The 13,578-nt window shown below is 40.5% G+C and overlaps 1 protein-coding gene across 1 annotated transcript in view; it reads right to left on the bottom strand.

Moving 5' to 3' along the window:
- ADCY10 (adenylate cyclase 10) overlaps positions 1-4,411 on the bottom strand; it is a 77,377-nt gene extending 72,966 nt beyond the window's left edge. The window contains exons 1-5 of the mRNA XM_035010910.1: positions 3,707-4,411; positions 2,931-3,035; positions 1,771-1,809; positions 1,432-1,575; positions 305-510 (exon numbers count right to left, since the gene is read on the bottom strand). Coding sequence (XP_034866801.1) covers positions 305-510; positions 1,432-1,575; positions 1,771-1,809; positions 2,931-3,035; positions 3,707-3,854 — 642 coding nt within the window. The 5' untranslated portion in view covers positions 3,855-4,411. The remainder of the gene's footprint in view (positions 1-304; positions 511-1,431; positions 1,576-1,770; positions 1,810-2,930; positions 3,036-3,706) is intronic.
- Positions 4,412-13,578: the final 9,167 nt, after the last annotated feature.

The raw sequence follows: 13,578 nt of genomic DNA, 5'->3' as shown, positions 1-13,578 counted from the left end.
AGCCCTCTGCTCCTAAGGAATAGGCAGGAGACCCTCCCTCTTCCATAAGCAAGGGCCCTAGCTCCACCAAAGGCCTCCATACCCAAAGTCTACATCCTCAGTGAGCACAGAGAAGCCTAATCATCTCCTCTTGAATGCCCGGCCTTCGCTCCTGGACTAAAGCCTTGTAAGTCTAACTCAGGCTGTCCCACCCGAGTCTCCAGCCCAGGAGCTTCACGCCACGGGCCTTCCCAGTGGCTTCCTGACAGGGGGCCCCCTGGCACAGACGGACGGAACTTTCTGCAAGCGGCAGCATGGCACCTACCTTGACTGCTCTCTGATCTGGAATTCTCTCAATTTCGATCATGCTCCGGTCGCAGAGCTGCCAGCAGTTTGGGGACAGAATGACATCGTTCATCTGCGCCATGTTCTGTGCCAGGCGCACATCATCCACCGCCTGCCCGATCACCAGAAAGAAGCTGCGTGTTTCATCTCCGAAGACCAACATGGTGATGTGGCCTGCAGCCAGGGCTGGCAAGGAGGCAAGCACCAGGAGTTCTGGGTTAGTCCCCAGCAGCACTGGTTCTCGGAACAGCCCAAATCTCGGTGTGACTGCGCGACGTCAGAGCGAATGTAGTTTCTGAAGTTTGACAGAGGTGTCGGAAGACGCCCCTGTGGGCCCAGGCCTTCCAAAACTCCTCTTTCTCCTGAGCTAGAAACTCGGCTACTAGCTTTCACCTTTCTGTGACATCACTCTCTCTAGATGGCCCTCTCAGTCCCCAAAGTTATTTTATCCTTTCTTCAATTTATTTGTACTTAAAAGCAACAGAGAACAACTTCAGTAATTCCTTCTGGAGAAGATTTTCGTTTTATCAGAGACTGAGGCTTTAACTAAAAAGAAACCCTTAGGGTTGAATTTCAGGCAACAGCCAGAGGGGAAGAGGTTGGGGAAAAGGAGTAGGTCCCATCCCAACAATGTGCCCTCTGATTGTTTTCAAGTTGAGAGCTGAAGGTTTCCGTACCAGAGCGACAGAAGATAGAATGTTGTAAAATACAACATACATACAAACTGTATGTGCGAATGAACTACGCGTGATACACAGTTCTTTCAAATGACTGACAGCAGCAAGACCTGACAATAATAGCAATAATAGTAATAATAAAGACTAGTTTGTGGAGGGGTTACTATGTGCCAGGCACTATACTAACTGCTTAAACTCACATTTTGTAAGAGCCTACGAGGGAGATATTAGGATTAGCCCAAATCTTAATTGGTAAGTGAAGGAGCCAAAACTCCTTCTGGTTAGTCTAATTCCAAAGTTCAAGACATGATGGGCGGGCTGAGCCACTATGTTCCACTATATTCTGTGTTTTCTCTTAGGGAGAGAGATGCCTCAGGGGTTGGGACCCATTTCCAGAATGCTGGAGCATCTCTCTTTTCTCCAAGCTTACCGATCTTGACTCGGACATCCAGGCCTTCTTCAGACTCCTGCGTCTCAAACAATCCATGGATCTCCAGGCTACATTTAATTACCACCGTGATAATGTTTTTCAGTTGCCTTCGCTCCACCTTCCACAGGGCTAGCAGCGCATCACCTTGAAGGGACAGACACACCGGGGGGCTTCTGAGCTGCCCTGGGGATCGGTCTGTTTTGTCTGGAATCTATAGACACTTACTCTTCAAACATGCCTCAAGCCAGCCACTGCTTTCTGTGAGGTGTCTCCTTTGTTGGAACACAGGCCCCTCGGCACACCTTCCTTACCCCTCCCATCTCAGCGAGCCCCCCATACCTGCAAATTTTAAGATGTCTCCTCCAAAAATCAACACTTCTGAGAAAAAAAAGAAAATAAGGTAAATCAAACTCCAATTTTTTAAAGCTAATGAGAATTCATTCTTCATCCATGGAATAGAAAATCGGTCAAGAGAACAACAATTCAGAGAATAAACTTATACTAAAGATGTCTCAGACACGTCACTTATACCCATTGGAGTGTGTTTCCTCAACTGTAGAAGGCACACATTGAACTAGATGATGTACATGCTCTGTTTCTGTGAATGGGAAAAGATAGGACAGAAGGTGGGATTTCTGGTGAGGTCTGAGGACAGCGACTACTCCTGTCCTCAGGAGTGGAATGCTTTTTACAGATCAATATATGTTTTAAGCTGGGGCTTAAGCATGGGTGAGTGGATGAGTGGCAGGATTCCACAGAAGTGAGAATCCAAAAATTGGGAAACCACTACAATGGTCAACTGGGGTTTTGTTTATTACCAACTTTCATTTTGTTTAGGCTTAATGACATAAGTGGGCATTTTTTTCTCCTATTTATGCATCATCACAAATTTGTTGAGCACCGTTGTGCTGAGTGGGACACAAACAGGAATTAGATACAGTTTCTGCTTTTAAGGAACATTAACTTTTGTTTAGTGGGTGACATTAAGATATTACTAGGGAAACTCACAGCCCGATAAAAGACTAGACCCTGAGTTTACCTTAATAGAGTAAATCTTTTCTTCATGAATAGTTCAAATTAATAATACAAATAAGATGGTAGGCAGAGGTTGAAAAGTCAATTGTGCTTCTGAATTCATCATTAGAAGACAGAGCACTGATGAGTTAGTTAAAATCATTCATCTATTCATACAGCATTCTCTTAATGACATTTGGGTTATGTTGATGCTCGCTTTTTTGAGTCATCGAATATAACTAAAGTTCTTTAAAGGTAATCACTAATTCAGTCTTTGGTGCAAAACACTCTTTCCCGCAAATAGTCTGTATTAGTGAGGTGTGATTACATTCCTTTACTTGCACTGTATTGTATTTCAAAAAAGATTGGTTTCTTACACATTTCATGAGGAAAACAAAGATAGCATTCTGTCAGGTTATAACCAAAAAATACGGGAAAACAATCAATGAAACATACTTAAGTCAGAAACCCATGGGGACACTTACTCTCCACTATTGCACTGATATAGTGGTTGAGGATCTCCACCAACTGCTCAGCCCCTCGGTCCATGTACATGGCTGTGCTGAACTTCTCAGTCATTGCAGTAAAACCTGTAATAAATGTCCACCTCGTTTCCTTGGCTGCTTGGAGGAACCAAACAGAGCCAGGAAAAGAGGAACTCACTCGAGGGCACTGAGTCCTAACTTTTAAGAACGGGCAAGGTTTCTTCTCCATGATCTTCAGCTGGTCGAGTGTCAAACATGCAGCCTCCCCTATCTATGCTTATTATTTTAGGGATCAGGGAAAGATGCCAGCTACCTCTTCCCTCCAAATTTCCTCACCCTGTACAGGGATGACTGCAATTCCTTTAACTGGTGTAGGACTTCCATTCCATGATAATGAAAACACACAAAATGGAAACACGTCTGAAGAGGTGACAAGTTTACTGTTAAGATGTAAATAACACCTGGGGAGACCATTTCCTGAGGTCAAGTTTGCCTGGAATGTGTGTGGGGCTTGGGAGCTAGACTCAGTGAAGTTGGGCAGGGACATGGAGCCTAAAGTTCCAGGCCTGCAACTGGGGCATCTTAAAGGTTTGCCCGTGACTGGACATGCTGGGGAAGGGAAGAATGAAAGGGCCAGGTACACGGGCTATCCCTACTCCCTCCTGTTTTCTCCATAGGAATATCTGCTGTAATAGCGCAAAAGCTCAAAAATGGCACCCCGCTCTGCAATCAAGCTCTGTGAGTTCACCCACATGAAAGATTCCCTCTGTACTTGCCTGAAATATCAACAAACATCAGGACCCCATCAAAATAATCCACAGAGGGTCGCTCTGGAGAGAAGTCTCCATAGACAATGAGGTCTGGTAGATGAGCTGCTATTCTGACGATGGCCCGGTCCTGTGATTCTTCTCTTCGAGTGCTCATGTTCAAGGCAAATGTTCAGGAATTTATGGTCACAGCAAACCGTCCCCAAATAGACCTTCTACAAAGAAAAGCTGAGAATGAAGGAAATCTGACTTTTTTTTGGAAATCTGACTTATATTCATTTACTCACTTTCCTATTTCTTTTTCTCCACTTGCTTTGTTCTAAACTGTGGACTACTTATTTAAGTGACCGAGTGGTGATAATGCCTGAAGTGTTGAGTCACACTTGAAAAGGGCCACTTTTCTATATGGAGAACCCCTCATACGCTGAGCCTTCAACCCTCAACAGCTGTGACATATATGAGCACCATTACAAACGGATTGGAGTGAAAAGAGAGTAGCTGAATGAGTCCATCCATTTTCGTGAAGGGATGAGCCCTCAGGATACAAGTCCTGTTGAAGAGAGGCCAGTTGCACTATTCGCTCAGTCTATGCTCCTTGTCCTTCTGTCCTCATGGTTCATCCTCCTCTCTCCCTCCCTTTTGGTCTCTCACCTGTTCTTTCTCCTTTTTGAAAATTAAAAAAAAAAGTGTAAATGTGAGTTTATGTGGGTGAATGTTTATATAAAGATGAGAAGCAAAGCAGTATCACATACAAGCAGGAGACTACATGTATTAAGGTATAGTCTTAAATTACAAGAGGGAACGAATTCAAAGGGGTGTGTGTGCGTGTGCGCGCATGCACCAGGCTTTAAACTGTAAGTTAAAAGGGAAATGTTGAAACTTTAATTTATTGCCCAGTTAGTTCTAAGAAAACCAGAATTTCCTAAGGCCTTCGTTTAAGCTGTTGGGGTCAATTAAATGTTCATGCCTGAGTGTTGTAAAAATCATGCTCTATCACCGTGAACAGAAATAGCATACCCAACATTTTCAGAGCAATCCAAGTTCCTGGAATAAGTGATACAGATAATAAGAGAGTTAAAAAAAAAAAAAAGGAACTGTTCCTGACCATCAGGGAGAAACTGGTTAGTAATTTCAACCAGACACAGGTCATACTGGGGTATGTGAGAGCATTGGAAGGAAAAAGAGAGATAGTTAACATGTATCATAGACTTAAGAAAAACATTAAAAAAAAAAAAAAACAAGGGAAAACATTAGTATATTTAGCAAACTCTAAAATGTATAGAAACCTCTAAAATTGAGTACTTAATATTAGGTACTGAATAACCTTTAAAAGGAAAAGCCCTGGCAAACTCAAATATTAAAAAGTGAACAAAAGATAGAGAGACATGTACCTAAGGTTAAAAAAAAGGGGGGGGCTGGCATTTAAAAACTCAATAAAAACCACAGCATGTACTAGGAACAGTTAATAGAGAACATGTAAATCAAATAAATAATTTCAGATAGTGAATTTGGTAAGTGCTATATGACTTATAGGAAGGGTGGGAGAAGACTGAATTCCCAGAATAAGCTGAGACTTAGGAAAAATGCTGAAGTTAAGAAAACTTAGAGGGAGTTATAGCCTTTATTAAAATCAAGGAAATTATTAAAAGAGAAATAAGGACAAAGTTTCTGCCTTCTTCACTATGGAGAATTAAAAAGTATAACAAATATTGCTAATAAAGAATTAAACTCCAAGCTTAGAAGGTAGTGATAAAGCACCAAGTCACTTTAAACAAATTCTAGTCAGCCCCAGATAACCTATATACACAGATACTGAAGGAATGGACAGATGTAATCTTGAGAACAAGAGAGGAGCTGGAAAACTGGAGATGGTCACATTCTTTTCTGAATTTCAAAAGATGAGGCTACAGAAAACATAGACTGGTAAATATGTTTCAGTCAGTATAAGCTAGGTTTGCTTCATAAACAAATACCCCAAAATGACAGTGGCTTGAAATAACAAAGGCTTATTTCCTGTTCATTTCTTACTTGTGCTACATATCTATTGTAGATTGTCTGAGGCTTTGCTCTATTATTGCCTTCACTTTGGGATCCAGGCTGGGACATTCTGGCTAGCCAGACTAGGACTTGATGGGGCCGACTCATTCTTAAAGTGTCCTCCCAGAAGTGACATATTTCTATTCTACTCACATGACATTGGCCAAAGAAAATTATGTGAACACAATTTCAAATAAGTGTGAAAGTGCAATTCTACCTTGTGTGCAGTGGGAGGCAGAGTTGGAATATTTGTGAAAATTCAAATATTTGCTGAAATGTGAGCACTTAGATCAGCAGGAGGTGATTAAAAGGAGTTAAAATAGATTCAGAGCCAAGAGAAAAGTTATTAACTTTTTTGAAGTTATTAAACTTCTAAATCAAGAGAATGCTGTAAAGTATATCTTGACTTTAACAATGCATTTAGCCAAATTTCTCACATCCTTATGGGTAAGATACAAAATTATAGGTGATAAAAACATGGTTATCTTTTAACATTGTTAACAATCCTACCTAAAGGATATGGATTCGTGTTCTATTGTCCACTCAGAGGGAAGCCTCCATGGACATGCTAGAGGACTTAAAGATGTAATTGGAAAGAGAGCCAATGTACTGAATGACAGAATCAGGATCTTAAAATATCTTTTTTTAAAAAAGATTTTATTTATTTGACAAAGAGAAAGAGAGCGAGTACAAGCAGGGGGAGCAGTAGAGGGAGAGGGAGAAGCAGGCTCCCCACTCAGTAGGGAGCCCGATGTGGGTCTTAATCCCAGGACCCTGGGATCATGATCTGAGCTGAGGGCAGACGCTTAACCGACTGAGCCACCCAGGCACTCCAGGATCTTAAAGTATCTTTTTTTTTTTTTTTTTAAGATTTTAAGTATTTGAGAGAATGAGCGAGTGAGAGAAGACTAGCGGGGGGAGGGGCAGAGGGACAGAGAGAAGCAGACTCCCCACTGGGCAGGGAGCCCAACATGGGGCTTGATTCCGTGAGTCCAGGATCATGACCTGAGCTGAAGGCAGACGCTTAACTGACTGAGCCACCCAGGCGCCCCAGGATCTTAAAATATCTTAATTGACTGAAATAATAATAAAATTTCAGAAGAACAAAGGCAAAGTGCTATATGTAGAATTTTAATGAAATCAAATGCATCAGCATATGGTGTGAAAAACTAGATTTACTGCAAATTCCATGCTGTTTTTTTTATTTTTATTTTTATTTATTTATTTGTCAGAGAGAGAGAGAGCACAAGCAGGGGAAGCAGCAGAGGGAGAGAGAGAAGCAGGCTCCTCACTGAGCAAGGAGCCCAATATGGGACTCGATCCCAGGACCCTGGGATCATGACCTGAGCCGAAGGCAGATGCTTAACGACTCAGCCACCCAGGCGTCCCTCCATGCTGTCTTTTAAAAAACACTTTTATTAAAGCATAACATGCAGGAAAATGAACAATTCATAAGTGTATAGCTTTATGAATTATTATAAAGTGAACAATCCATGTAATTCCTACTGATATCAAGAAAGAGAACATTACCAGCACTATAGAAGCTCCTTTCATGTCATGGCCCAGGCACGCCCCCCCGCCCCGGCCTTTTTCCCAAAGGTAACCCCTTCTCCTTATTTCTAACACCACAGGTTATCTTTACCTATGTTTTTAAACTTTACACAAATGGAATTATACTATATATATTCTTTCATTTTTCTCATATGTTGGTGATATTCATCCACGTTATTTGTATATCAAGAACATTCCTTTTCAGTGCTATCTAGTATTCCACCAGCTGATTATACCATAAATATTTATCCATTGTACTATTGACCTATTTGTTGTTCCCAGTTTTAGGCTATTAGAAACAATGCTGCTAAGAACATTCTTGTACATGTGTTTTGGTAAACACGTGTGCATTTTCCTTGGGCATCTACTTAGGAGTGGAGTTGGTGGGTCACAGGATACACATATATTGAACTTGAATAGATCCTGCCAGTCTTCCAAACTGGTTGTACCAATGTATACCCTACAAGCAAGATATCAGAGTTCAGAAGCTCTGTATCCTGGCCAACCCTTGCTATTGTCAGTCTTTCAAAATTTTAGCCATCTTCGTAGGTGAGTGGTGGTATGTGTGGCTTTGTTTCCCTTGTGGGGAACTTTGTGGTACTAATGAAATTAAGCACCTTTTCATATGTTTATTGGCCATTTGGATATGATGCCATCTTAAGGTATATGAGTAGTGTTCAAATCTGATCCAGAGCATTGGGTTTAGTTGTGCCCACTTTATTTGAAGGTCACTAACAATGGAACAAGAGTGATGGGAGAGATTGGAAATGTCAGGAGATGATGACATTCAGGTGAAATGCTAGTTATCTTCCAATATCTGGAAATGTGAAAGTTGTGAAGAAACAAGGAGACACAGGTCCCTGTGCAAAGTCTAATGCAGACCCCTGCTTTTCACATACTAATCCCTCTACTATTTCCCTCAGGTAGGGATTGAGTGTGGCTAATCGAGAATAAAGTTCACAAGAGGATTGAGGAGTAAAGGCAGGTTGGAGATTTTTCCTCAGTAGAGGGGGTCAGTTTATCAAAGAACGGATGAGCTTAATAGGTTTCTGCAGGCATGGATGCTCTGAAAAGGCTTGCACAGGTGTGCTAAGCAGCCACAGAACTGAGGTAGGATTGAAGAGAACTGAGCAGGGCTGGAGCTTTATTCCCTCTCCTGCCGTGCTCACTGACTTCTCAACAGATTTTTCTTTGGCTACCATTTGTGAGACTACGAGAATGAGCACAATATATAGGACATCCAGTTAAATTTAAATTTTAAATGAACAATGAACAATTTTTAAATATAAATATATCCCAATTATTACATCTTATCTAGCAACCCTGCTTCCAGCCTGTCAATTCTGGCAAATACCATACCCTCCTCAAATGCACAGTGTAGACCATCTTGCTTTAGTTTGAACACTGTGTGGAAAGTGGGTTAGATTTATTTTTTGTTGCTCCAAAAGCAGGAACTAGGATCGATGGCTGGCAATCACTGGGAGGCAAATTTAACAATGTAAACTCCCCAACAGGGCAGTCTGGGAAGCACTGGATTTCCTTGTGAAGGGGACACCACAGCTGTCTTGCCTGCAAGGTTGTAGTGATTCTTACATTTAATGGAAAGATGATTGCTAAGATGCCATTGTTTTAAATAAGGTGATCTGAGAACTTGGATAGGTTTTTTTTTTTTTTTTTTTAAGTTTATGACTACGGCAGGGAAAGTAGATGCATTTGGCCACTAAGATGACAAATGTATGAGGGAAACTAGAGTAAGAAAATGATTTGTTCATGAGCTGAAGAGGCCCAGACATCTAAAATGAATACCTGAGAGTTTGTCTTATGAACACTCATAAAACAACAATAGAAAACTTCTATTTTAGAAGAGTAGATTAATATTTACTTTGTGGCACATTTCAACTTATTGAGACCTCTTTATGTGAAGCATTTTACATTGGTTGCCTCAAAACAGCACTGTGAGGTAGGCCCCCCCCCATTTTATAGACACAGAAACTGAAATTCAAAGAAATTAATTTGCCTTAGGCCACACAGCTGGAAAGCCCAGGTTGGCGGGATCTGAACATCCATATTCTTTCTACCACACCTTGCTACATCCCATTTGCATATGTTTTATGACACCTTGGGGATATTAATGACCTAGAGAAAAGATACATTTAATTTTAGAGTACTTCCAATGCATGTTGATAGTGGTGTCATCAATTATTTGGCCAACTCAGTCACAGTCAAGAAGAAAGCATGAACAGAGCAGGCACTGAGGGTGCATGAAAGCAATGAGGAATGAGGATATCGGAAAGACTGAAAGAGAAAGCAGGCGGATGAGACCCCAAAGATACAGCAAGATAGAGTTTCCTGAAAGAAGGAAGAAGTGTGTGGGTTTATTCTACTTAAAACTCAGCAGTATCCAAAAATGAAAATGAAACTAAAGATTATATCCATTATGGTTTCTCTAAATACCTTTTCTAGAAACTTCTAATAGATTTCAGCTTTCAACCAGTTGTTACCACTATGTAAAATCAGGTTTTACAAGAGCCCAAAGAGGAGATACTCTGAACTTAAAGGGATAATGTGTCAGGAAAGCTTGCCAGACCACTCTAGCCAAGGCAACTTTCCCTCTGAGTTATGAGGACACTTAGTGTCTATAAATGTACATGCCTTATTTTCTATTTAAACATCCTTACCTATTGATCTGCTTATATCTTCCTGTGAATTGTAAACTCCTGTCTTAGAGACCATATTCTACATGTCCTTGTTTCCTCCAGAGCATCTTCCTACCACCCCCCTCACACGGTAGCATTTGCTATTTGAGGACCAATAAAAAGTAGGCTATCAAGGGAGAAGTTGCAGGACAGAGGTAAAGATGGCAAGCCAGCAAAATAGAGCATCCAGGATACATAAGATGAGGCAACATTTAAGACTTCCAAGTTTCTAGCCTCACTTAAAAGACTGACACAGAGATTTACATCTGTCTATCTATCTAGGATACCTAGCCCAAGGAGTTCCCACTTTCCTCTCAGCTCCAATACCTGTCTTCTTCCCAGAGGGCTGACCTCACCTTTACCTTTGCAACCATTCTTCCTACTGAGACACCACATACCTCCTCTTTCTCCAAGGCTGAGGGAAAGCCAGAGCCTAGATCAGGTACTAGATCTTTCAGGAGTGCAGAAAACAGAAAAGGGGCCTGGGTGACATTATTCTGAAGACAAAAGTGCCATGTCTGTGTATGGCCCATAAAATGACAGTTTTGTCTAAAAGCCGTTTTCCAGGCCACACCCTCATCAGAAGCTCATTGTTTCCCGCTCACTGACCATGCTTCTGATTGGCTGGCACTGCCCTCCCCTCCCCCACCAGTCCCAGCGGCCTATCTCCTACAGGGACTGGTTGTTTCAGGTTCTCCATCCCTCATGTGGGGCAAGGGTCTGGGAGACTGATATGACTGACTCCAAAGTAGTTTTCATAACTCTTTCTCTGACCTCGTAGAGGGTGGCTGAAATTAGGCAATAATTAGTAGGTTATCCTAAAGCCATGTATCTCCTAAATAAGCAAACACCCAATTTTGATCAATAATGATTATGGCTTTTACCAGAACTATGAAATTTATCAGTTATGCTTTCAGAACTTTAGGGATTTTTGTTGGGTAAATTTTTGTTTGAAGAATTACACACCCGTCTTTTTTGATTGGGCAAGTGCACATTTCTAATCAAATTCACCCCAAAGATAACTTGCAATCCAATGTGGCACTGGATTTGGGTTTCTCAATCCAATGTGACACTGGCAAAATATGTTTTAAGAGGGTTGCATATTTTCTAACAGCTTAAATCACGTTTTGATTTTCTAGCTGTTCTTATGTATGTCACAACTACAATTAACATTTAGTGACACATATGTAAAACTTGAATTTAAAAAAGTTGAACTGAAAAAGCAAGTAATCATTCTCAAGCAAAGTCCAGCCCTATAATTACATTTACTGTGTGTTTCAAAATGTTATAAAACACATTTGTCTTAAGGGAGGAAAAGAGATTCATTTAATTATATTTTGTCAAGAAAATTTTCTGATGCTAGTTGTGGAAACCAGTCTTAATATAATTAGAATCATACTTCATATAATTAAACAGACCCCTTAGGGAGAAAGCCCATCTAAATACCAGTGCTTTCTATTTCTGTTTCATTATACAAACAAGCTCCAGTAGAAACTGTTTTGCTTCATGGAGAGGAACCTGGGCTTTGAGGTCAATCCACGTTAAGATTCAACCTTTCACCATCGTTTGAACAACTTAAAAAAAAAGAGAACCTGTTTAACGATGGAGAATTGATAGCACTGATGTACTTTGGATCAGTGTTTCTTTGAAATGAATGCCAAACCACAAAAAAGATTAGGTTAAAGAATTTATCTCTTATTGAGCATTCTCCACCCCGCCTTTGGACCCTCACCCCAAGCAGCTTGTTTTCTGTTTAATCTGTGAAAGCCTCAAGAGTTCCAACAGTTACTACCCCAGAAGGTGTGCAAATAGGTTAACACAGTATACCCTCTTTGCAGGTATAGTTTGGTCTAAGAAAGTACTTTTTAGGTCTACCTTCAATTAATAAGCTTACCATTTTCCGAAACTTCCTACATTTATTTAATTTTACACCAATCATTGACGAGGTCTTGAGTTAAAACATTATTTCAATTAATCTTTACAACAATCCTATTAAGTAAATACTCTCGTATCCCCATTTTACTCTTGAAAATACTAAAGCCCAGAGACAAAGGTTAATAAGGTCTCACAGTTAATATGTAGCAGAGTTGAGCTGAAACCCAGGCCTATTAGACCTGGCATTGAGTATTTACCTAATGAAATTTTCAGTAAGGACTGGTTAGAAATTTTGATAAAGAAATCAACTAATCAAGTGATTTGTATCATTTGTACTTTTATGGATGTTAGTACCCACACTGGTAGTAAGGACTTCTGGTATATAAATTCTGTTTTTGTTTTTTTTTTTTAAATCTTATTTATTTATTTATTCATGAAAGTCAGAGAGAGAGGCAGAGGCAGAGGGAGAGAAGCAGGCTCCCTGCCTAGCAGGGAGCCCGATGCGGGACTCGATCCCAGGACCCTGGGATCATGACCTGAGCTGAAGGCAGACGCTTAACCGTCTGAGCCACCCAGGCGCCCCTAAATTCTCAGTTTTTGAGAGTAGTTGTGAGACTGGTCAGTGGACTCTATGTTTTAAGTGGCAAGAATTTTCGATTGGATACTTATTAGAGTCATTTAATTTTTAAGATTCAATAATGGGATGGATGAAGTTCCGGGGCATAAAGAAAGCATGAGCTCGTGGTCTATCAATGGAACTTCTGAGAACCAAAAGGAAGAGAATTGTGATTGCATCTAAATGCTACAATTAATTTGACTGACAAGTGGGGCTTAGGAGAACCCATATAGGAAAGAGGAAGTTTTAATGAAAAGGAAGGGAAACATCAGTTCAACATAAACATTTTAATAAACTTTTTTGTGTCTATGCCATATTTCATAATAGATGGTTTTCCTAAAGGCTTAACCCTAGGAAACACACACGTGTGCTCACACATGCCACACTAATTTAACAGCATGGTTTATACAAAGAAAGCAGTAATAATTGGGCTCTTCAGGACCTCTTCACTTTTGCCTATGTCAAATTCTCTAATCCTTCCTCCTCAAAGATGGACTAAAGAGAAGGGGTAAGTGATAAAGAGCAAGGTTTTCACTAATTGCCAAATTTTGATCAAATACATTATTTTAAAAGTTCTTTTGTCATTGCTTCTTCAAACTTGGAAATAACTTGCTTTGCTGATTCCTCTGACTACTACCCGGGACTAGCTCTACTAGAATTTTTAGAAGGAAACTCAGTACTCCAAACAGAAGCTCAAATCAAATAGACAGCTGATTATTTCTAGCACAGAGTAATCTATGTCCAGTCTCTCTTCAAAACAGGGACAAAGATCACAATGTTTTCAAAAGCTGACTTACATCCAGGGTACTCTACCAGACACTTTAATCTGCCCAAAGTCATAGATTACAAATCACGAGCTGGGATTCAAATTTAGGACTCCAGAGCCTTTTCTACCACATTATATCAATTACAGAATATAATTCAAAAACTTTGAATCCTTTGTTACCCTGTGGCTGTAAAGGAATGGCTAGCCATTCCACTACCCACTTCTCACTCTCCTTAGCTCGATTTCCTTTTACTTCCGGTGACTTCACCATCCTTCACTGTCCAACAGATTATTTAACCTTTCAACCATTTCTGGTAGACTAGAACAGAAGGAAGCCACG

Source organism: Mirounga leonina, unplaced genomic scaffold (assembly GCF_011800145.1).
Source record: "Mirounga leonina isolate KUSES-001 unplaced genomic scaffold, KU_Mleo_1.0 Mir_154, whole genome shotgun sequence".
NCBI classification, from domain to species: domain Eukaryota; kingdom Metazoa; phylum Chordata; class Mammalia; order Carnivora; family Phocidae; genus Mirounga; species Mirounga leonina.
Note: the sequence above shows the minus strand (reverse complement) of the source record. Positions and strands in the feature narration are given on the sequence as shown.